The sequence below is a fragment of the Microcebus murinus genome, chromosome 4 (assembly GCF_040939455.1).
Source record: "Microcebus murinus isolate Inina chromosome 4, M.murinus_Inina_mat1.0, whole genome shotgun sequence".
Lineage (NCBI taxonomy): Eukaryota > Metazoa > Chordata > Mammalia > Primates > Cheirogaleidae > Microcebus > Microcebus murinus.
The window spans coordinates 87901524-87926101 of record NC_134107.1 but is presented as its reverse complement, the minus strand read 5'-3'; the positions used below and the strand labels follow the sequence as shown (position 1 = coordinate 87926101).

Sequence of the window (24578 nt, the reverse complement as noted above, 5' to 3'; positions counted from 1 at the left end):
GAGGCGGGCGGATTGCTCAAGGTCAGGAGTTCAAAACCAGCCTGAGCAAGAGCGAGACCCCGTCTCTACTATAAACAGAAAGAAATTAATTGGCCAACTGATATATATATATATAAAAAATTAGCCGGGCATAGTGGCACATGCCTGTAGTCCCAGCTACTCGGGAGGCTGAGGCAGAAGGATCACTCGAGCCCAGGAGTTTGAGGTTGCTGTGAGCTAGGCTGACGCCACGGCACTCACTCTAGCCTGGACAACAAAGTGAGACTCTGTCTCAAAAAAAAAAAAAATAAGAATTCAACAAGATTACCAGGTATGAATAACTTATCAAAATTGAGTTTTGTGTGCCTGTAATAAGCAACTATTACATCTGATAGAAAATAAGATATGATTTATAATAACCACAAAAATGATAAAATACAAAGGAAGTAACTTAACAAAAAATGTTAGAAATGAAGAAAATTTGAAATCTCTCATTAAAGGATCCATAGGAAGACCTAAATAAGTAAGAGTAGAACCATGTTCATATATTTGAAGATGTAACATATATTTGACGATTTCATTTCTTCCCAGTTAAATAAAAAATTTAATATATTTCTAGTTAAAAATCCCAGTAGAATAGTTTGGGGAGTGGGAAAAACTATTTATGAAATCTATAATGAAGAATAAAAGTCAGTGGTTAGCTAAGACAGAAGAGCAGAGTACAACCTCACCCTACCAGATAGTAAAATATTTCAAAGACATAATATTTAAAACAAAAAGACAAATGGAACAAAATAGAGTTTAGGCAGAGACCCTGTACAAGGTAACAGTAATATCAGAAGTCAGGGCTCACACCTGTAATCCTAACACTTTGGGAGGCCAAGGAGGTGGACATATCATTCAAGGTCAGTAGTTCAAGACCAGCTCTGAGCAAGAGCGAGACCCTGCCTCTACTAAAAAATACAAAGAAATTAATTGGCCAACTAAAAATATATAGAAAAAATTAGCCAGGCATGGTAGCACATGCCTATAGTCCCAGCTACTCAGGAGGCTGAGGCAGGAGGATTGCTTGAGCCCAGCTATTTGAGGTTGCTGCGAGCTAGGCTGACGCCATGGCACTCTAGCCCAGGCAACAGTGTAAGACTCTGTCTCAAAAAAAAAAAATCAGAAGTCAGAGGGAACGAGATGGGTTGTTTAACACGAGACTTATTGATCATTAAATACATTATGTAGGGAAAAAATTAGATCCCTACTTCATACAAAGGTAAACTCCAAGATGATTAAAGACCTAAAAGTGAAAAGTAAAACAATTAAATGATAAAAGAATATGTATGAATATTTTTTATGACATTGGGATAAAGGGTTTCTTTAAAAGGGGAAAAAGCATAATTTATAAATGGAAACATTTGATGGGGCTAACTACTCCAAAATTAAAGATTTCTGTTCAATGAGACACCATATGTAAAATAACACCAGTTTTTTATTCAGGACCTTGATGACTGTGGCACCTAATTCTCAGACTTTTCTCCCTAAAGTTTTCTATCTTCATGAATGACAAAATGCCCCAGTTGTTAACCTTCCCAGTCCTTTATCCACCTGCAGAGTTCTTTGATCCTTTTCACTCCTAAGACTTTTACATTTACTTCAGGCAACCTCTCCCATACCCACACCTTGAATTCTTCTCCTTATTAGACTTACAAGATTTTAGAAGGTCAGTAACTTCTCTCAAAATACTCTTATTTTCCGGCCAGGCTCAATGGCTCATGCCTATAATCTTAGCACTCTGGGAGGCCGAGGCGGGTAGATTGCTCAACATCAGGAGTTCGAAACCAGCCTTAGCAAGAGTGAGACCCCGTCTCTACTATAAATAGAAATAAATTAATTGGCCAACTAATTTATATAGAAAAAATTAGCCGGGCATGGTGGCACATGCCTGTAGTCCCAGCTACTTGGGAGGCTGAGGGAGTAGGATTGCTTGAGCCCAGGAGTTTGAGGTTGCTGTGAGCTAGGCTGATGCCATGGCACTCACTCCTAGCCTAGGCAACAAAGCGAGACTCTGTCTCAAAAAAAAAACAAAAACAAAACAACTCATTTTCATGTATCCATTGAATTCCTCTTCAGCCAGTGATAGCTTCTGTTATTTGAATCTTCACCTTTTACTTAAAATTTTCTTTCTGGATTCACTTCCTTCCCTAAAGAGTCTGGAGCTCACAATCTCCTATATTGGCCACTTATGGGCCGATACTTTTAATAACCTGCATATCCACATTCTTCTGGATATGCACCAGCTACTCTACAATCCTTGATCTGTCCCACCAGCCATCTCTGCTTTTACACCTTGGCTTCTTAGCGCTGCTTTAGAAGTGATGCCAGTTTCTCACCCACCTGCCACTTGGCAATCATTTTAAATGTCTGCCTGTCTGATTTCTCTTCCATTCCCCCTTCAAACTCTTTCAGACTTGCACGACTTTTATCAAATCTATCTAATCTCTCCCTCCTCACTCTTAGCCAATGATTTTATTTTCCAGCTTATCAGTATCCCTTTCCTTTCTTCCTTAAAGAAATAACTGTCTTTTAATCTTTCTAAGGTTAATGCAGTCTACTTGTACTCTAGATTCTGTCGTCTATATATTTTTCAACTTTAATTTTTTGGCTTCTTCCCCCCTCTGGCTGTGTAAACTTACTTAGGTTTGTCCCACCTGCCAACTTTTTATCCCCAACCCCTCTCAGTCTCCCATTTCTTCATTGACATTGTTGTCTTTTCTCATGTTCTATTATAATTATAATACTAAAACTGTCTAAGTTCACAATGGCCTTCTAATATTGCCATATGCATTGGAATTTTTCCATTCTTTTTTTCCCTATAACTGTTGATACTATGATACTATTGTTGGCTTCTGGAACCATCATTAAACTATTATGCTCCTCCCTTGCTTTTTTTTTTTTTTTTTTTTTTCTGAGACAGAGTCTCATTCTATCACCCCAGCTAGAGTGTAGTGGCGTCATCGTAGCTCACTGCAACCCCAAACTCTTGGGCTCAAGCAGTCCTCTTGCTTCTGCCTCCTGAGTAACTGGGACTACAGGCATGTGCCACAACTCCCAGCTAATTTTTTTATTTTTAGTAGAGACTGGGTCTCGCTCTTGTTCAGGGTGGTCTTAAACTTGTGAGCTCAAGCAGTCCTCACATTTTGGCCTTCCAGAATGCTAGGATTACAGGCGTGAGCGCCCCTACTATGCCTGGCCTCCTTGCTAATGTTAAGTAACTCAAGACCTTTAAACTCTACATATTTAAGTCTCACCTTTCTTCCTCAAAGATCTCTTCTGCCTACTTTTATCCTCCTTAGTTAATGTCACCATTGATTCCTCCTTTACCCTTCATATCCATATGAATGCTCATTATTATCTCTAAGACTCATCATCTCTTACCTAGAATATTTATAGCCATCTATCTAGAATTCCTGCTTCCAGTTTTCTCCTCTCTGTTCCATCTTACACATTATTGCCAGATTGATTTTTCTAAAACAGAAATCTATTCACACATCTTCCCTTTTAACTCTTAATGATTCCCTCAAACCTTTTACATAATACACAGGGTCCTTCATGATCTCATCTTTGCTTTCCTTTCTTGTTGCTCTCTCACATAAATGCTGAAGCCTATGGAGATTAAAATATGACTGTTAATACTCCAGAGCATGTGCTCTGAGTGACAGACTTATAAACATGACAGTTACATGGACAGAATTTTAAATAGATATAATCTGTTCTTTAAGTAATTGTTTGGATCTAAGCAGTACGTTAAGTGCCATATTGCACACTAATTCATAGATCCAAATACTAGATTCATAATATTTGCCTGAAGTTGAAGCAAGTCATTTGCTCCATATCTCGATTTCCTCTGTAGCAATGTGTGAGTGGCCATCTTGTATATATTACAAAGCTGCTTGTTGAAAACCTATATGTAAAAGTGTTTTGTTTGTATATTAGCTATCATTGAAATTTTGTTTTCATGATGTGTGATATTGTCATCTGTTCCATCCTCTTTCAGAGGAGTATATTCTTTCTCTCAGTAATGTTCATTTATAATTCCAGGAAAACAGGTAAATAATTTGGTGGATTCCTCAAGTCACTCAGTTGGATGTCCTGCACAAAGGTAAGCATAAAGTAGTTTCTATCGTAGATCATTTGAATGCTCAGATGTAAAACACAGGATTTCTTTATGCTGCTAGAAATAATTTATTTTTATTTATTTATTTATTGTAGAATTGAAGTTTCTGACAAGAATATGGTCACAGATCCTGGAAAAAAATTGGAAGAAATCACTGTTCCCTTCTCAGTAGAGAATATAGTGCCAGCTAGCAAACCATTTGAAAGCCACAGACGTGTGCTCTGTTTTGATAGCACTGCTGCTCCTGTGGCAAGTACACAGGGGCCAAACCATAAGATGGTGTCCCAAAACAAAGAAAGAAATGCAATTTCTTTTCCTAATCTTGACTCACCCACTGTGTCCTCCACCTTAAAACCCCCTTCTAATAATGCTATCAAAAAAGAGAGAGAGAAACCTACTATGCCTAAGATTTTATCTAAATCAGAAACTGCCATTAGCCGACATACCACTGTAAGAGAAACTCAGTCAGAAAAGAAAGTTTCACCAACAGAAACTGTGCTTGAATCTTTCCACAAAGCAACAGCTAATAAGGAGAATGAATTATGCAGTGATGTGGAAAGGCAGAAAAATCCAGAAACTTCGAAACTGTCAATTGGACAGCAAAATGGGGGTTTACGGAATGAGAAAACTATAGCTTCACTGCAAGAAGTAACCAAAAAACAAGGTGCCTCCTCAAATAGTAAAAATGTCATTTCAATAGGTACAGCTGTGAAGGATCTAAAACAAGAGCAATCTAAATCTGCCAGTTCTTCGATTACCACAGAAATCTCACAGGATGTTCATTGGCACAGCCCAGTAAATCGGCTTGCTGATAGCAGTGATTTACCTGTACCCCGGACACCTGGCTTAGGGGCAGGGGAAAAACATAAAGAAGAACCTACGGATGGTATAAAGGTCCCCTCTAGTAGACGTTTTGGTGAAGATAGTAGCACACCCAAAGTAATGGTCCCTCCTGTCACTCCTGACTTGCCTGCCTGCAGCCCTGCCAGTGAAACAGGCAGTGAAAACAGTGTAAACATGGCTGCCCACACCTTAATGATTCTCTCCAGAGCAGCCATCTCTAGGACTACTTCAGCAACTCCTCTAAAAGATAACACACAACAATTTAGAGCATCTTCAAGGAGCACCACAAAAAAGCGGAAAATTGAGGAATTAGATGAGCGTGAGCGAACCTCTCGTACTTCTAATAAAAACCTTGCAAATTCGTCAATACCTATGAAAAAGAAGAAAATTAAGGCAAGTTTGAAAGTTTTAATTTCAAAGCCACACCTTTTCCTTCCTTCAATCCTCAGAGAATTAAGCATTTTTTGCCACAACTAACGGACTGAATATTGTAGTCAAGATAGCTTTGAGTTTTGATTGATAAAATACATTTTTTTATTTTTAGAGACAGAGTCTCACTCTGTCGCCCAGGATAGAGTACAGTTGCATTATCATTGCTCACTGCAACTTCAAATTCCTGGGCTTAATCTTCCTGCCTCAGCCTCTCAAGTAGCTAATTTTTTTTGTAGAGACTGTAGTCTTGCGATGTTGCCCAGACTGGTCTCGAACTCCTGGCCTAAAGTGATCCTCCTGGTTCAGCCTCCCAAAGTGCTAGGACTACAGGTGTGAGCCACCACACCTGGCCCTGACAAAATACATTCTATAGCAGTGTTTCTCAGTGTGATACTGAGAAGTTGTCTAGGTGAAACATAGTATTTTTAAAACAATTGCTAAGGCATTTATTTATAAACATCATCTTCCTTGGGAAAAGTGAGGTTTTGTTTCTATCGTGGTAGAATCCAAATTTTTTTTTGAGAACGACATAGTCATGAAAGATTGGGAAACTACTGTTGTGTGGAATTACCAAATTAAAAATTATTTTGTTCCTCTTAGATCTTGGATTTTTTTCCCCATGTTTTATCTCTAACATAGGCCCTGAAAGATATTAATTAACATGTTGGAGCAGCAGAAAAATTAAATTTACCTATTTTTTTTTTAATAACCACAGTTGTCTATGGGAAGGCAATGCAGGGATAGCATTGGCGAATGAAAGAACTCATTTTAAGTTTGTTTAGCTATTTATTAAGTGCATTGAATAGAAAGTAAGTGTTTAAAATGTTATAGAGGAAGTGTGGTATTGGGAAAAGAATCTTGGCTTTGCTGCCCTTCAGGTTTGTATTTGAATCCTGCATCTACTGCTTTTGGTCCTGTGACCATGGTTATGTCTATAGCATCTCTGGGTCTCAGCCTCATCACTTGACATGTTACCATACATCTTAGATTGTAAGGACTGAATTTAATGTATATAAAATACATGGTGCATATTAAGTGTTTGGAACTTGATAAGTGCCTTTTACTCTTAATATCGCAAAGCTTTCTAAGTAGCAATTGCTATCTTATGGAAAACATTTCTATCTTGTGTCATTCAACATTCATACACTCTGAATTTATGTAATGTCTTTTGTCCTAAAGTAACATTGAAGTACCTTGAAGTATATTTAATTAACTTTGGGTTAATAAAACTTGCCTCTATTTCTCTGTAGAACTAAAATTCTAATAGATAAAATTTTGGTAATTTTACGAGTATATAGAAGAACCATATAGTGTTCTAGGTGAACTTATTAAGAAAGCTTTTTGGACTTATGTTTATTTTTATTTTTTTTCTTCTTTTTTTGACAGAAAAAGAAGCTGCCCAGTTCATTTCCAGCTGGAATGGATGTGGACAAATTTTTGTTATCGTTGCATTATGATGAGTAAACATTCTAAACATACAAGAACAATAGCTATTTAAAACTTGTATCCCTTGAACTGTGAGTGTAGGGAATGGGATATTGACAGAATCTGAAAGCATGACCTGCACTTTCATTGTACTGAAATTTCACTTTATATCTAAATCACGCTGTTTCTGAAGCAGCTTCCTACGTTGTAAATAAACTTACTTGGCATATTTTTATTTTGGAAAAAACATTTGCAGAAATGTAAGTAAAGCCAATCTGCAAAACTGTATAGCTTTGACAATTGCATATTGTAAATATTGTATAAATCTTGTTGAAATAGAGGTTAAATCAACCTAATGTTCTTACACTGTGTTTTTTTTTTATTTCTTATGATCCGTAATTCTGAGGCTTATTCATCTGGAATAGTTTCTTACTTCTTTTGAAGGAAAATAGAAATCACCCTCAGTAAATTGTTCAACAAGACGTTTAAATACATAGCCACTAAGGACCACAAAATGATAACCGCCTCAACTGGTAGTAAAGTATCTAATCAGAAATCAACAGTTTGATTGGTTTCTTTTAGAGTGAATATTTTATCAGCCCTTCTTACAGTCGTAATAAAGATTATATTCCTAGAATTTTACACTTTACTATTTCTTCTGCTTATTCATTCTCTTTGTTTTAAAGAGAGAATTTTATAAACCATTTATTGGGTGTTCTGATCTTTCATTTATAACTTCTAAGATTTTTTTACAGAACTTTTAAGTGGTTAGACTATTGAGCCATAAGAAGTTTGGTTTATAGTAGTTGAGATTTCATAGTATGTATATACTTTTCCCCTAAATACTGGGGATTTAAAGAATTGCACTAATTCATAGAACCCTTTACATAGTAGTGAACAATGCACATTTAATTTAAATCTGTTCTATGTTAAAGTTTGTGTGGAGGATTATCTTCTGGTGTCCTTTTAGAAAGTCATGTCCATCATAAGATGTAAAAAGAGAAATCATAGTTTTATATTTTAATTTAGTTTCTCCTAAAATGGGGTATGTTAAATAACTATACCTATAATTGGATATAGTGCTTTATCTGTGTGTCCCTTAGAGTGTTATAAAAAGTTACTCTCAAAAGGTACTTACAGAGAGTGAGAGAGGTGCCTTCTCTGCATTTAGGTTTCATACACATCAGTTAAATTAAAGAATTGGTGTAAACTTTTAAAGGAGAACAGAAATTATAATTAGTACCTGACCAATTGTGCCTAGATATTAAAGTATGTTCTCTTAAGTGCTTTCTGTTTAATTAAATATCAGTATATTAGGATTTTTTTCCTATGGTGTATATTTTGTTAAAGAGTCACTTTCCTCAACCATTTTTTTGTACCAGGCCTTTAAAAAAATAAATCCATCCTACTCCAATACAACATTTCTCAATGTAGAAATCATGTCTTAATTGCTGAACATTACCGCAGAAATATGTGATGTAAGAAATTTTTATGATGTGGCAATGGTCTATTCCTAAGGAACTAAATATCATACAGTTAATGTTTATTTAACTCACCTTGATACTGTACTACAGTTAGGTTTGAATAAATATTTTCATTAACCTCAAAAGTTTGAATTACTTTATATTGGCAGTCTTGTTTAGAAACTTTGATTAAATTCCTTTGCAAGTCAATTTTTATGTACTCTTTTTTGGGAGTTCATATAATGCTGAAAATTACAGATTTTCTCATACAATTCATATTTATGTGTGCTAAGTACTGAGAATTCATATACAGGTAAGTTCACTTTCTTCAAGATTCTTTGTTAACTAGCGAAGAACTTTTAGATAAAGTCAAAAGACAACTTTTACTTGGAGCTTTTGTTTATGTTTAAGAGCAAATCCATAATCTCTATCTTACCTGAAGTCTTTAAAAAAACACACACAAAAAGTTTTTCAGAAAAAAATTAGTCATACCCCATTTAAAATTGAACCCAAACAAAATTTGGGAAAAAATAAAGTCTTTGACTCAAAATTTTTGTTTGGGTTCCCTTTTAAATGAGATATATAACTACTTTTTCTGACAAAAACACTTGTTAAAGTTAACAATTTTATGCTGTTTCTACTTTATTCTTTGTGTTTCCATTTTTTCCCCAGGGTTCTTTTTGCATGTTTATTTAACTTCTTCAGATGAAGGAAAAGTTATATGATTTTTTTTTCCTTTTTTTTTTTTTTTTTTATAGAGATGGTCTCGCTCTATCACCCAGGCTGGAGTGCCGTGGTGTCATCGTAGCTCTCTATCGTCAAAGTCCTGGACTCAAGTGATCCTCTTGCCTGAGCCTTCCAAGTAGCTGGGACTACAGGCACATGCCACGTAATTTCTAAGAATAAGTGTCATGAAGCTCTTTCTTGCTTAAAATTGTTTTTATTATTGTCAGGATAGGTTAAAGTTTTTATAAATGTAGCATAGGTGCTTAAATATATTGTTTATAAATGTATAAAATTTGATATTCAATCTCATACTATTTGAATCCTGTCTTTGCTTTTAACACTTTTTTCCCTTAAATGTTTAATTTCCCATTATAATTAACTTGGCCATAGTTTTTGCTTTGCTTTTGTATTGTTGCTCAGTGCATGGTCTGTAACTGTCATAATTTCATTTTGAATAATCTCTTATTTATATAAAATAGTTTTCCCTATTTTAACACTTTCTGCCTTGACTTCTAATTAATTGTGATATATGCCAGCCTTCTCTTTTTTATAAGAGATTTTCCAGCTTTTATCTTCTATAATAATGCAAGATATAGAACTCATCCTACTGCTGTTTATTTTTATTTAGCAGATATGTTACCCTTATTTCACCCCTACCTTTCCTTTTTCTCCAGCTCATCCTTAATTAGTCATTTAAAAAACTTAAGAAATTTCACATACCTGAATTCTTAATTCTTGCCATGGGCTGACCTAAACCTTTGTTTTTGTGGGTTTTTTTTTCCCCCGGCATATTATGGGGATACAGATTTTAAGGTTTCAATAAATGCCCATTCCCCCCCTCCCCCCACAAGTCTGAGTCTCCAGCATGACCATCCCCCAGATGGTGCACATCTCACTCATTATATATGTATATACCCACCCCTCTCCCCCCTCCCACCTGCCCAATACCCTATTACTGTAGTACCTATGTGTCCACTTAGGTGCTGCTCAGTTAATACTTTTGTGGTTTTGTTTTTTTCTTCCCCTCCTGAGACAAGATCTTGCTGTTGGCCAGGCTGCTCTGAAACTCCTGGACTCTAGTAATCCTCCCACCTCAGCCCCCTGAGTAGCTGGGATCATAGGCACAGGCCACCAGTGCTCCACTAAAACCTTTGTCATTTGTGGAGGAAACATTAGAGTGCTCTATTTTCTAAGCCTTTGTGTGCTTGAGACACTTTCTAACATCTGATCACTTTGTTCTATTGAAAATATGTAAAGTCTTCCCATTTAGGACTTAAAAAATCTGAGTTTTCCTATTATCTTTATATTTTCTATTATATTAGATTGTTTCAGAATACTTTTTTTTATTTTTAAGAAACACCATTTACTTGGTAGCTCTGTATCTTTTCTCTCTTCCTCTTCATTTTTTCACAGAATTGTCAGAATGCTTTTCAGGTGTTTTCCAGGTCACTCACCTTTGGATGCAGTATTTATTCTGCTTATCTTCAGTGAACTACTTTAATATGTTTTAGATTTCCTTTTTTCCTGTATTTTACCCAGCTCCTGGTTCAGTTATAAGTTCTTATAAGTTGGGGCAGATACTTATTGTGATTATGGAAAGGTGATTAAAGTAAACCATAGTATTAATAAGAACTTGGGCTTTGGGCTAGGTGCGGTTGCTCACACCTGTAAGCCTAGCACTCTGGGAGGCTGAGGTGGGAAGATCCCATGAGGCCAGGGGTTCGAGACCAGCCTGAGCAAGAGCGAGACCCAGTCTCTATTAAAATTAGAAAAAATCAGCTAGGCAACTAAAAGTAGAAATATTTTTTAAATTAGCCAAGTGCAGTGGCAAGCACCTATAGTCCCAGCTACTCAGGAGGCTGAGGCAGGAGGAATGCTTGAGCCTAGGAGTTTGAGGTTGCTGTGAGCTATGCTGATGCCACGGCACTATACCCAGGGTGACTCAGCAAGACTGTCTGTCTCAAAAAAAAAAAACTTGGGCAGCTCTGGATCTAGATTAACTTGGATTTGAACCATAGCTCAACTATTTAGCCACTCTATGCCTCAGTTCCTTTAAAGTAGGGATAATAATGGTATCCACTTATAGAGGATTGGGGATTATATGAGTTAAGATAAAGCTTTGTACTTAGAATATGAGCCTCAAAAGTTAGTTGTGATTGCTCTACAGATGTTTTGGAAAATACTTTTCCTCTGAATGCAAAAAATGCTATTTTTTCAAATATATTATTTTTTGTTCCTTCAAAGATAAAGATTTACAATGAAGTATTTGCCAACAGATAATGTGTACACAATGACCTTTGCTGTCCTCTCCCCTTCCCCACTGAGTGGGAATTTTCCCTTTTCAGAGCTGCAATTGAAGTTGGATGTGCATAACATCTGCCTACAGTGTTTTTAAATTTTTTTCCAGATGAAATGCAATTCACTATACTCAGGCAATGGTCTGGCCTGCTCAAGAGCAGGCATTGTGGCATATTAGAAGTGGCAATTTCTTCCTTTTTTTTTTTATAAATCCATTCAGTTTATCAGTTTCTACCTTCTTTCCCACTCTTTGTGTTGCTATAGTAATTCAGAACCCAAACCCCAAGTTTTTCTCAGTGTGACCTCCCCTGCCCAATACCTCAATCCTGAATCAGAGGTTATAAGAAATTGCCGCCTCCCCCCCCCCACTAGACAGACCTGAGCACATGGACTTCTTTCATATTTCTAGCACTGCTGTACACACTGTGTCTGTGGTTTCTGCTAGTTTGTCTAAAATAGCCAGCTCTTAAGGAATCTACTAAATGTAAATTAGCTACAAATAACATTCACTTGACCTTTAACAATCCTCAAAAACAAATTACTCTGCCAAATAGAAGCTTCTAGCTACTAATATTGCACGCTGTTGTTTCAAATAGTATAGATTAACAATGTAAAAATGTATCAAACTTTTAAAGATTACAAAAAAATTAAAGCAAAGAAAAAAATTTATTTTTAATTTCAAAAGGCTTTAGGATTTAATCATTTTTATTTTAAAACGTTAAAATAGAAAATAATTAAAAAATGAAATAGCTTAAGTCCAAGCCCACCCAGCACAGACACACTAATTACATCAGGTTACACAGGGTTTTCTCCTTAAACAACAGAGGTTGTCTACAGCTTCTCAATCAGCATAGCAGAAGCACCTCCTCCTCCATTGCAAATGCCGGCAACACCGTATTCTCCTTGCTTCAATGTATGAGTCAAATGAACAACAATCCTGGCTCCAGACATCCTAGGATTAAGAAAGCATTTTGTTTTTTTAAATGAAGTACAGAATTTAGGACTAACCAAAAATGTTTCTATTCCAAATTAACTTATTGAAAATCTTATTAGCCACTACTTATAACTGAAAGAACTACTTTTTGTAAACTTGACAGACTTGTTTCAAGAAGGGTCACAGCTCTTTTTAACCACTTCAGGACCAGCATCAACTATAGTCGATAGCCACAGATGAACGTGCACAGCGACTTTAGCCAACAGCCGTGATGTGACTTTTCTAATTTTTCATTTATCAAAATAAAATTTGAACATTTAAAAGTAACGTAATGAAAACATATATGTATGTGTTACCTATTCTGATATTTACATTACAAGTAAAGCTGCCTGTAAAGTAAAACAAGCTTTCAGTGCTTTAAAGCTTTCCTCATCACACAAGAGCAAAACGGATTCATCGTCAATGCACAGCACAAGCTATCATGCCGACTATGAGAGCCGGCTGTGGGCAAGGTTTCGCGGCCAGTGAGTGCAGTCCGGAAGTGGTTAAAGCCCGAGCACAGACTTTAGTTTTAAGGTATTTTTCTTCTTCAGTGTAAAACTAATACTATTAGGTTTCAAGCAACAGATGTGACAGGTTTCTGTGTTCAATGCTGAATACCATCTATCAGAAATGGCACTTGCTTTATGAAGGGTGAGTGGGAAGGAAAACTGTTAAACAAGAGCAATAGGAATTATGAAGTAGTTTAAGTTTAGATAGACGTGCATACAAAGGGAGCTATTAACCTAGATATATTTTTCTTTATGACTTTACCTACCCAATTGGATGCCCCAGAGAAACAGCTCCTCCATTGATATTCACTTTTTTGGGATCAATCTCCAGCATTTTAATGTTTGCCAGTACAACCAGACTAAAGGCTTCATTTACTTCCCACATTGTTATATCTTCTTTTTTCAATCCTGCATTTTTAAGAACCTAAAAATTTTTAAAAGACAAATGATATTCAAATAGCAATCACAACTTATTTTCATTTTCTGTGAAATTCCACAATTTTGGTCTGTATTTCCCTTTGATGTTATTTAAATATAGAGGTTCTTAGGTGGAAGGATCCCTTTAAATTCTCATCTTACTGCATTATAATCAAAGAATTTTGTTTGCATTATCTTGTATCCATTTTGAGGAGACAGAGAAAATTTGATTTTCTTGAATATTCCACAGATACTTGAAGATATATTCTCTGTTGGGGGTATATTATGTTTAATGTGTTTTGTGTGTATGTGGTTTTATAACTTGAACATATCTGAACTATAACTTGAACATATCATCAGTTCTCATCCATGTTGACTGTAGATTTTTGAAAGTGTTAACAAGTACATAGGTAACGAAAGTACATTGCTTGTATGGTGATCTCTTCATCCTCATGTTTTCTGGACAACCACACAAGGATGTGGTATAGGACATTCCTTTTTCCTTTGGCGCAGAAAGCTTTGTGGAGCCTGGCATCGACGTGCACATTTGGAGTTCCCATCTCCTTTGTGGCAAATTTCAAGATTGAGAAGAGTACGCTTCCTGAGGCCCACTCCAAGTGGGCTTGTGAATGTTGATGATGTATTCTCAGGTCACCACCTCATTAATGACAGAACAGCCCTTTTTACCACCCTTCTTTTGCCAGAGCCATTCTGCCTGGCCCAAGTTGGAAAGAAGGCTATGTATTCTTAAGATTGCTTTAACTGATTAGATGTTGCTTAGTTCTATATTTACCTATCAAATGAAAGAGGCATATCAGCTTCTACTATTAGTATGTATAATGTTGTTTTTTTCCTTTTTTCTTTTTTCTTTATTGCCCAGGCTAGAGTACAGTAGTGTAGTCAAATCTCACTGCAACCTCAAACTCCTGTGTGCAAGCGATCCTCCTGCCTCAGCTTTCTGAGTAGCTGTGAATATAGGCACGTCACTCCACTCTTGGCTTGTATTAATGGAATGTTTTTCTTTGCATCCTCTGCACTTTCTCCTTTATAAAAGTTGCTGTGGGGTTATCTGGGGCACAGATATCTACATCCGTTACATCTTCGTTGTAAATCATTTATTCAAAGCCTTTCATTATACTAATATCTGTTTTGTTTCGGTAGATCCTCAGCTATATAGGAACGTGTTTTATGCTAGTGATTATCCTTATGCTAATACTTTTATAAAACATTGCTAATACCCTTTTTCTTTAGAGAAGAAATTTTGTTGTGGACAATAATAAAATTAACATGGAACTCTTCCTCCTCCTCTCTTCTAGTGAGGTAAGGTAGCTTTCTAAGCTGTACAGCTCAAACAGCTTCCTCTCTTCCAACAGCACAAGATAAAATATGGTGCCCAAATATGTCTACTTTTCAGCTCTCAGGGTCCAGAACTGGCTTCTACCTTCAGAAGCCAGACTGTTTATTATCCTTGCTTTCTAATGTGATGCATTTACTTCCAGAAGTTATATACTTCTGTCACTAAGATCTAAGATCCATTTACTCTGGACAAATCATTACCACCAGCAGTCCCCATTGTTTCTGATCCTTCTCTATTGTTATTCCCTACTAATTCTGCTGTTTTTTAAATCTGGGTATGCTCTCAGAAGTTCACTGTCAAGGTGAGGCCCTCTCTTGGAAGAAATATTTGTTGAAGATTTCTGAGAACCCTGGACTCCTAAACCTCCTCAGCATTCTTTCTTTTCCTGTGACCCCTTCGCAACTTCCCACAGAGACCTGGTTATTTCTGCCTTTAATATTAGCACTTAGTACAATTTGGAATATGTAGGTTTTCTGTCTCTACTTTTACTGTTTACTCTAAGACCTGATGCCAACAGTCCTCTTTAGGATGGAGACTTCTCCTTTTGAGACTATTTGCTTCGAATTCTATTAAATAGATCTGGAATCACCAACCTCGCCTTTTTGGCTACCACACCAAGTGTGTGAGTTCAGCATCATACTTGCAAGTAATTCAGTTATGTAGTTTTTATTTGTGCTACTGAAGATCTAGTTTGTGGGCTTGCTCTTTTATGTATTTATTTTTGATATCCTTTTGCTCTTGCTCTGTTTTCAGGAGGAAAAGTGGGAAGATTCAAAACTAAGCTATCTCTCTGCTGTGGCAGATGAGTAATATTTAAAATATAAAAAATGCAACCTTGGTATAAGCAAACCAGAGGTTGGCATAATAGGATATGGGACCATATTCCATCACTTTGTTCTCACCTTAGGTACAGCATATGCAGGTGCAATTGGAAAATCAATAGGTTCTACAGCAGCATCAGCAAATGCTATAAAAAAATAAGTTATTAAAATCTTTTTTACAAGCACCCAAAGCTTTATTTGTTATATATAATATGCAAAAGCCAAGTTAATCCATTAAATGCAAGTTGCCTAGCCCTTATATGTAAATATATTTGTTGCTTTTCTAAGATTCTACTCTATAATATTAAACCAATCACTGAGACATTGATTTTCATTGAGAGGGGATTTGGGAATTTGTGTAATATTAGCACTGTCTAGAGATTTTTGGGTTTTTTTTTGAGACAGAGTCTCACTTTGTTGCCCAGGCTAGAGTGAGTGCCATGGCATCAGCCTAGCTTACAGCAACCTCAATGTCCTGGGCTCAAGCAATCCTGCTGCCTCAGCCTACCAAGTAGCTGGGACTACAGGCATGCACCACCATGCCCGGCTGATTTTTTTTTTTATATATATATATATATATATATATTAGTTGGCCAATTCTATTTATAGTAGAGACAGAGTCTCGCTCTTGCTCAGGCTGGTTTCGAACTCCTGACCTTGAGCAATCCACCAGCCTCTGCCTCCCAGAGAGCTAGGATTACAGGCGTGAGCTACCTCCCCCGGCCTAGAGATATTTTTTATTGTCACAACAGGTAAGATGCCACTGGTTGCTGCTAAACATCCTAAAATGTACAGAACAGCCCCTACAACAAAGAATTATTTAGTATAAAATGTCAATAGTGACTGAGGTTAATAATCTAAGACTAAAAATGAAGTTTTTATAAAGTAACAAAATAGCATCTGTGTACATCCTTAAGAAGAAGGCAAAGCAGATTTTACAGTTTAAAATAGGCTTAAGGAGATTGAGGGACTTGCCCAAGGCCACATAGTTAATAAACATCTGGATTTCATATATCTGGACTCCCAATGCATATTCTTTTTATTTTACCTGGCTGCCTCTCTGGATTAAAGCATGTACTTTGTTTTCTCCTACTCATCATATAGGACAGGAAAAGTTTTTTAAAGCTTACTCTTATATAAAGCAAAGTATAACAAAAATATTAAAGGACTTTATCTCAATTGAAACTTTAACTGGTAACATTTCTGTCATAAAGTACAACCTACAGGTAGTACTTTGGTAGTACTTTGCTATACCTAAGGTGAGTGGCATACTACTTATAGGTAATACTTTGTGATAGATATAGGTAGATACAGTAGAAGTAACCCAACTTAAATATTATTTATTATCAACAAGGAAACTCAATTTCAGGAACAGTTTATAGATGTTTAGGAATAAATAAGGTCAGAACATTTTCTACCTGCTATTCTTGCCAGTGGCTTCACATTGAGCCTCTTGGCTGCATCTGCAGTCATCAGAACCAGAGCAGCTGCACCATCATTCAGTGTGCTGGCATTGGCAGCTGTAATTGTGCCTGAAAGCAACAATGAGCATAAAGTCAAAACACTCCTTCACACTAAATTCACTTAATTTGATTTAACAAATAACCCTAACAGGCCGTCGTGGTGGCTCAAGATTATAATCCTAGCACTCTGGGAGGCGGGAAGATCACTTGAGCTCAGGAGTTCAAGACCTACCTGAGCAAGAAGAGTGAGACCCCCATCTCTACTAAAAATAGTGAAAATTAGCCAAGTGTGGTGATACACACCTATAGTCCCAGCTACTCAGGAGGCTAAGGCAAGAGGATCACCTAACCCCAGGAATTTTGAGGTTGCTGTGAGCCAGGCTAATGCCATGGCACTCTAGCTCAGGTAACAGAGTAAGACTCTATCTCAAAAAAAAAAAAAAAAAAACCAGCCAGGGGCCCTGGCTCACACCTGTAATCCTAGCACTCTGGGAGGCTGAGGCTGGTAGATCGCTCAAGGTCAGGAGCTTGAAACCAGCCTGAGCAAGAGTGAAACCCTGTCCTACTAAAAATAGAAAGAAATTCATTGGCCAACTAAAAATGTATAGAAAAAATTAGCCAGACATGGTGTTACAAGCCTGTAGTCCCATCTACTCAGGTGGCTGAGGCAGCAGGATTGCTTGAGCCCAGGAGTTTGAGGTTGCTGTGAGCTAGGCTGATGCCATGGCACTCACTCTAGCCTGGGCAACAAAGCGAGACAAAGAAATTACAAATATGGATGGAGATTAATTCCTGCCCTCAGAAAACATATACACAGCTAACTACAACACAATTAATGTAAGAAAGCCTTTTGGTGTTAGTAATAGTTTCCTCAAAGCTAGCTCAGAAACACACATGATAGTACTAGGTAAATGCTGGTCTGCAACTCTTCAAAGATAGGGACCAGTTCACATTTTTCTCCTCAAAGTCTAACTGCTTATCCAAAATGTGGCAGATACTACATACTTTTCAAATCAGTGCCAAAAGTCAGATATTTCTTCCTATCTAGAATCACATGGAGTTAAATGTTAACAAATACTAAAAACCACTGTACCACTTTGTGAATTTAGGTTATTAAGTATGAAATGTCCAATTTCCTGAAGTATAAACTAAGTTGACAGTTGGTGTCTCTGACATTTCACTTTGACACTTATTTTATTTTTATTGTAAAGGTACATCCTCATTCTTTCAAACACATGTTTTGCTTATGATTATCTTTCAAATTTTTTCTAGAGCAAATTTTGTGAAACCATGGATAAGTCAAAACTTCATGTTATTTTCAAACATGAGTTCCATCATGGAACTGATGCTGTGCAGACAGCTTGAAATAGCAATGAAGTGTTTAGGAAGGATGTGGCTAATGAATGCACAGTACATTGATGGTTTAGGAAGTTCTGGTCTGGTGACCTTAATCTTGAAAATAGGCTGGGTGCAGTGGCTTACGCATATCATCCTAACACTGTGGGAGGCCAAGGTGGGAGGATTGCTTGAGCTCAGGAGTTCAAGGCTAGCCTAAGCAAGAGTGAGAGCCCATCTCTACTATAAGCAGAACAATTACCCAGCCGTTGTGGTGCATGCTTGTGGTCCATCTACTCGGGAGGCTGAGGCAGGAGGATTGCCTGAGCTTGGAGTTGGAAGTTGCAGTGAGCTATCATAATGCCACCTCATTCTACACAGGGTGACAAAGTGAGATTTTGTCTGGAAAAAAAAAAAAAGGAAACAGAACCTTCCTCCTCACTATCCCCCATATTAAAAAAAAAAAAAAAAAAATCCTGAAAATGAGCCACATGGGTGACCTGAGATCAATGTGATACTGAAACCTGCAGTGGAAGCGGATCCATCTTGACCTATGTATGAATTAGCAGCAAGGTTTGATGTTACTATTCCAACAATATTGGACCATTTGAAACAAATGGGCAAGGTACAGAAGCTGGATAGATGGGTACCACATGAATTAAATAAGCGTCAGAAGAGAAATAGTCTTGAAGCTTGCCTTTCTTTGCTACCATGACATAAAGGCAAACCATATCTATACCATATTGTTATATGATGAAAAATGGATTCTTTTTGACAATCGCAAGCATTCGGCACAGTGGTTGGATAAAGAGAAAGTACTGAAACACAGTCCTAACCCAAATAGTCATCAAAAAAAGCTAATGGTGTCTGTTTGATGGTCCAGCACTGGTATTATCCACTACAGCTTCATGAAACCTGGTCAACTGATTACAGAGATGTCTTCTGCAACCAATTGGACAAAATGATGAGGATGCTTGCAATGAAGCAGCTGAGATTGGTCAATAAAGACAGGCCAATTCTCTTGCAAGACAACACTTGACCACATGTCCCACAAACGCTGCTCAAACTACAGAGGCTGGACCTGGAAACTGTCATGCAACATATTCACCAGACCTTGTACCAACTGACTACCATTTTTTCCAGGCTTTGGTCCACTTTTTGCAAGGAAAAATGTTCATTTCTCAAGCTGTGGAAAATACCTTTCGTGATTTCATTGCCACTCACTTTCCAGGCTCCTTCGCTGCTAGCATAAATAAGCTACCGTTAAGATGGCAAAACTGTTTCAATAATTTAGGTGCACTTTGATTAATTGTACTATTTCTTTCTTTTTTTTTTTTTTGAGACAAAGTCTCACTTTGTTGCCCAGGCTAGAGTGCCATGGCGTCAGCCTACCTCACAGCAACCTCAAACTCCTGGGCTCAAGCGATCCTACTGCCTTAGCCTCCCAAGTAGCTAGGACTACAGGCATGCGCCACCATGCCCGGCTAATTTTTCCTATATATGTTAGTTGGCCAATTAATTTCTTTCTATTTATAGCAGAGACGGGGTCTCACTCTTGCTCAGGCTGTTTTCGAATTCCTGACATCGAGCAATGCGCCCACAGTGCTAGGATTACAGGCATGAGCCACCACGCCCAGCCAATTGTACTACTTCTTGTTTGAGATATAATAAACTTTTTTCTGTTGCCCTGACTAGAGTGCAAAGACATCATCATAGCTCACTGTAACCTCAAACTACTATGCTCCTGCTTCAATCTCCTGAGTAGCTGGGACTACAAGCACAGCATGCCACGATGCCTGGATAATTTTTGTACTTTCCGTAGAGATGGAGTCTCACTCTTGCTCAGGCTAGTCTTGAACTCCTGACCTCAAGCAGTCTTCTCACCAACCTCCCAGAGCACTAAGATTATATGCGTGAGCCACCACGCCCAGCCTCAACTTAACTTTTGATTGGAAATTGGATGTTTCATATTTAATGACATAATATGTCAACAAAGCTGGTTTTTAAAAATGTCAATGAAGACCCCATAATAGACTGCCATATATGGAAAACTGAATTCCATAATCATGTTATACAATCTGTTTCCAGAATTTATATATCGAATGTATAAATTGTATAAACTGTTATACAATTTTAAATATACTTTGAAGTAATTTTACTTGAGTCTGATATTAATATATTGAAAATTCTGGGCTGGGCGCAGTGGCTCATGCCTGTAATCCTAGCACTCTGGGAGGCCAAGGCAGGCAGATCACCCAAGGTCAGGAGTTCAAAACCAGCCTGAGCAAGAGTGAGACCCCCATCTCTACTAAAAATGTGTGTGTGTGTATATATATACATATGTATATATATGTATATATACATATACATATATATACATATATATGTGTATATATATATATGTGTGTGTGTATATATATGTATATATATATAAAATTAGCCAAGCATGGTGGCTCATGCTTGTAGTCCAGCTACTCGGGAGGCCGAGGCAGAAAGATTGCTTGAGCCCAGGAGTTTGAGGTTGCTGTGAGCTAGGCTGACGCCATGGCACTCTAGCCCAGGCAACAAAGTGAGACTCTGTCTCAAAAAAAAAAAAAAATTGAAAATTTTAAGTAACACCTATATGTTTTCTAAAATTACTTTTTTTAAATCCTTGGGCAATTCAAAGAATAGATGTGGTATACTGACTCAATTTTTTCTTATGCTTCATTTCTTAATACTAACCATTTTCTTTTTGGAAAACTGTCTTCAGCTTTGGAACTTTGCTAAAATCAACACGTTTATATTCTTCATCTTCTTTCACCACGACATCTGGTTTACCTAAAACAAAAATATTTTAAATGATCACCACTCAAGATAACAATTAGTCATTCAGCAAAAAACTTGCCCAACATGCCTGGTAGTCTGTGCCTCCCTTTTTGTATGCCTGCATACCTTAAACCATCCTCCTAAGGAAACACTAACCTGGAGTCTACCATCTATTACCTCAATTATCTTAGTGTCCTAAAGAGAAGCTTATTAAGTAACTTTAAAAAATTTAAATCTTCTACACATCCACTTCCTATTCTCTTCTCAGGCCCCTTCTATAATCTCTCAACCACTCTCCTGACCCCAGGGTAGATGTCTGACCTATGTGGGATAAGCTCCAGGATTCTAGTATTCTATTATCCAGAGCACAGTAATCATTCCTATAACAGAAATGTAACCTACACCAAGTTAATGGGTCTTTACTGTGGATTTATTTTTCTGGAATTGTTGAGGAGGCTTCTTTCCTCCTTGAGTACCCTACGAATATGACCCTAAAGATAGAGGCAGCCAACTTAAGAAAGCCAAAGAGAATAAAGCACAAAAGCATGCAGGAATGAGAAACCAAGAGAGTATGTCCTAACAGTACTGAATACCTAGTTCCAATCCCTGAAATTCCCAGGGCTAACTGGTAGCTGCTGCCCATCCTTCAGTTCTGGGAGGTCCTCCCAATAGCCTTCTAGTAAATTACCTTTTTTATTTAAGTTACTATGTTGTCTCCCATTTATATATCTCTTAAATTAAAAATAATGTGCTTAGTGTGTCTTATAGTCAAATTGAAATCTGACATTAAATTGGGTTGAAATACATTATCTCAGAACTGGCACCTCTTCCCTTTACTAACCATAAGCAGAAGTATCAGTGTCCTCAGTCGAAATGAACAAAGGTAATGTACTAATTTAAAACTTAAATATTTCAGCAACATGTGAAGTCTATTAAAGTTAAAATGTATTTTGGAACATTCTCTACCTTTTACTGTAATGGTGACAGGAACAACTTCATTTCTAAATTTTCCAGTTTCCCATGCTGCTTTGCTTCTGGTGTAAGAATTAATAGCATAAGCATCCTGTGCATCTCGTGAAATACTCAGCTTCTTTGCTGTATTCTCAGCACAGTTGCCCTGAAAAAAGTTTAAATATTTTAAAACTAGGTCAAGTAATTTTAAAAATATCTGTTCACTTATAACTTATAGTGGTTAACAGTTAAATTTAGTTTCTTTTTAATATACACTTATCTCTACACTAGGTAATTTTTCACTCACGTCTTATCTTCATATACTTAAATTAGCCTAGAAGTTGCTATTTGAGAAGTCAAAAAATGCCCTATTCAAGTGTGGGTCAATTTCCTTAAGAATTGAGCCACACTCATACAATAAGCATAGAAAAATATTTTCCTAAAATGACTGTCTAAAATCAACATTTATAAAGCCCATCCTTCAGTTTAGTTTGTATAATACATAAAGAAAAATCAAGCATTACTAGTTATCAGATAGAATTTCTCCATTAAAAAGCAACATTTACCATATGAATTTTATTGTAGACATCAGTTAGCCCATCTTTCACAATCAAATCTTCAAGCTTTACCCCACCATATGGTGTTGCTCCTCTGTTCATTACATATGGAACATTGGACATGCTCTCCATCCCACCTGCCACCATCACATCCTGCTCAACAACACAGAAAAAAACCAATGTCAATTCAAACAGCTACAAACCCTTTATAACCCTTTACCCAGCTACTGAATGGACATACACCTCAGGTCATACAGAACTAGTTAAATGTCTCCAGAGATATCATGCACACACATACACACCCTCTGCTTTTTTTTTTTTTTATAAAGAATCTTTTATTTATTTACTTTTTTTTTTCTGAGATAGAGTCTCACTCTGTTGCCTGGGCTAGAGTGCCATGGCATCAGCCTACTTCACAGCAACTTCAAAATCCTGGGCTCAAGCGATCCTTCTGCTTCAGCCTCCCAAGAAGCTGGGACTACAGGCATGCACCACCATGCCCACATAATTTTTTTCTATATATTTTTAGCTGTCCAGCTAATTTCTATTTTTTTTTAGTAGAGATGGAGTCTCGCTCTTGCTCAGGTTGGTCTCAAACTCCTGAGCTCAAATGATCTTCCTGCCTCAGCCTCCCAGAGTCTACTTATTTACTTTTTTAAAAGACAGGGTCTCACTGTGCTGCCCAGGCTGGAGTGCAGTGATACAATCATAGCCCACTGCAACCTTGAACTCCTGGGCTCAGCAAGAGAGATCCTCCAGGTTTAACTCCACCCCAGTACCTTAGGATTACAAGGCATGTACCACCACACCCAGCTATTTTGGGTTTTTTTGTCTTGACATTTACCCAGGCTGGTAAAATTTTATCCTAGGCTCAAGTGATCTTCCCACCTCAGCTACCTTCTAAACTTTCCCCAAAATGCCTATATTTCCTTTAAAACTAATCAAAATACAGCAACATGATGTTTTCCCTGACCACTTATTTCTCTCCATTCTTAGGACACTTTCCCTTTTGTGTTCACCAATGATCTCATTATGTTTTTATTAATATTACACTGTATTGTAGCTATATTTCTTGTCAAATCTTCTCACTAGATTAAGCTTTTTTTTTTACTGAAACATAATTTTCACACATTACAATCGATTCTATTTGGTATATGTGCAATTCTGTGGGTTTTGACAAACATATAGTCATGTAATTATCACCATCATCAAGATGTAGAACATTTCTATCACTCCCCAAAATTTTAGACTAAGCTCCTTTGAGAAACCCTGTCATATTTTTATGTCCTCAGAAACTGGGAGACAGAAGCTCAATAAATATGAATCAGTTAACCTACTAACAAGTCAGCAAAAGAAATTCAATTGCATTATAATGGCTAATTAAAAATAATTTAAAACACAATATTAAATATAAAATTAAATCCATTGATATTTTCTCACATTCTTCTTTTTTGTTTTTGTTTTTTTTCTTGAGACAGAGTCTCACTTTGTTGCCCAGGCTAGAGTGAGTGCCATGGCGTCAGCCTAGATCCTACTGCTAGGATCACAGGCATGAGCCACCTTGCCCGGCCTCACATTCTTTAATAAGGATGAAAAACAGGCTGGGTGTGGTGGCTCACACCTGTAATCCTAGCACTCTGGGAGGCTCAGGCAGGCAGATCGCTCAAGGTCAGGAGTTTGAAACCAACTTGAACAAGAGCGAGACCCCGTCTCTACTAAAAATACAAAGAAATTAATGGGCCAACTAAAAATATATAGAAAAAATTAGCCGGGCATGGTGGTGCATGCCTGTAGTCCCAGCTACTCAGGAGGCTCAAGCAAAAGGATTGCTTGAGCCCAGGAGTTTGAGGTTGCTGTGAGCTAGGCTGATGTCAGGGCACTCTAGCCTAGGCAACGGAGTGAGACTCTGTCTCAAAAAAAAGGATGAAAAACAAATTCTATATCAAAGAATCCTAAATATTTTGCCTATTCCGAAAGATGGAGGTTCTTAATTAGTTCTCATTGAGGTTTTATTCACTTATCTTGAAATATTTCCTGGGGATGATGGCAATAA

At 37.2% G+C, this 24578-nt stretch overlaps 2 protein-coding genes across 2 annotated transcripts in view; one reads left to right on the top strand and one right to left on the bottom strand.

The window, feature by feature from the left end:
* Positions 1-7486, top strand: part of NPAT (nuclear protein, coactivator of histone transcription) — a 39988-nt gene extending 32502 nt beyond the window's left edge. Inside the window, exons 16-18 of the mRNA XM_012773727.3 lie at positions 4069-4129; positions 4240-5380; positions 6806-7486. Of these exons, the coding sequence (XP_012629181.2) occupies positions 4069-4129; positions 4240-5380; positions 6806-6883 (1280 nt within the window). The 3' untranslated portion in view covers positions 6884-7486. The remainder of the gene's footprint in view (positions 1-4068; positions 4130-4239; positions 5381-6805) is intronic.
* Positions 7487-11978: 4492 nt separating this feature from the next.
* ACAT1 (acetyl-CoA acetyltransferase 1) overlaps positions 11979-24578 on the bottom strand; it is a 28811-nt gene continuing 16211 nt past the window's right edge. Inside the window, exons 6-12 of the mRNA XM_012773724.3 lie at positions 22535-22678; positions 21984-22134; positions 20934-21029; positions 16830-16943; positions 15493-15557; positions 13083-13240; positions 11979-12283 (exon numbers count right to left, since the gene is read on the bottom strand). Of these exons, the coding sequence (XP_012629178.2) occupies positions 12163-12283; positions 13083-13240; positions 15493-15557; positions 16830-16943; positions 20934-21029; positions 21984-22134; positions 22535-22678 (849 nt within the window). The 3' untranslated portion in view covers positions 11979-12162. The remainder of the gene's footprint in view (positions 12284-13082; positions 13241-15492; positions 15558-16829; positions 16944-20933; positions 21030-21983; positions 22135-22534; positions 22679-24578) is intronic.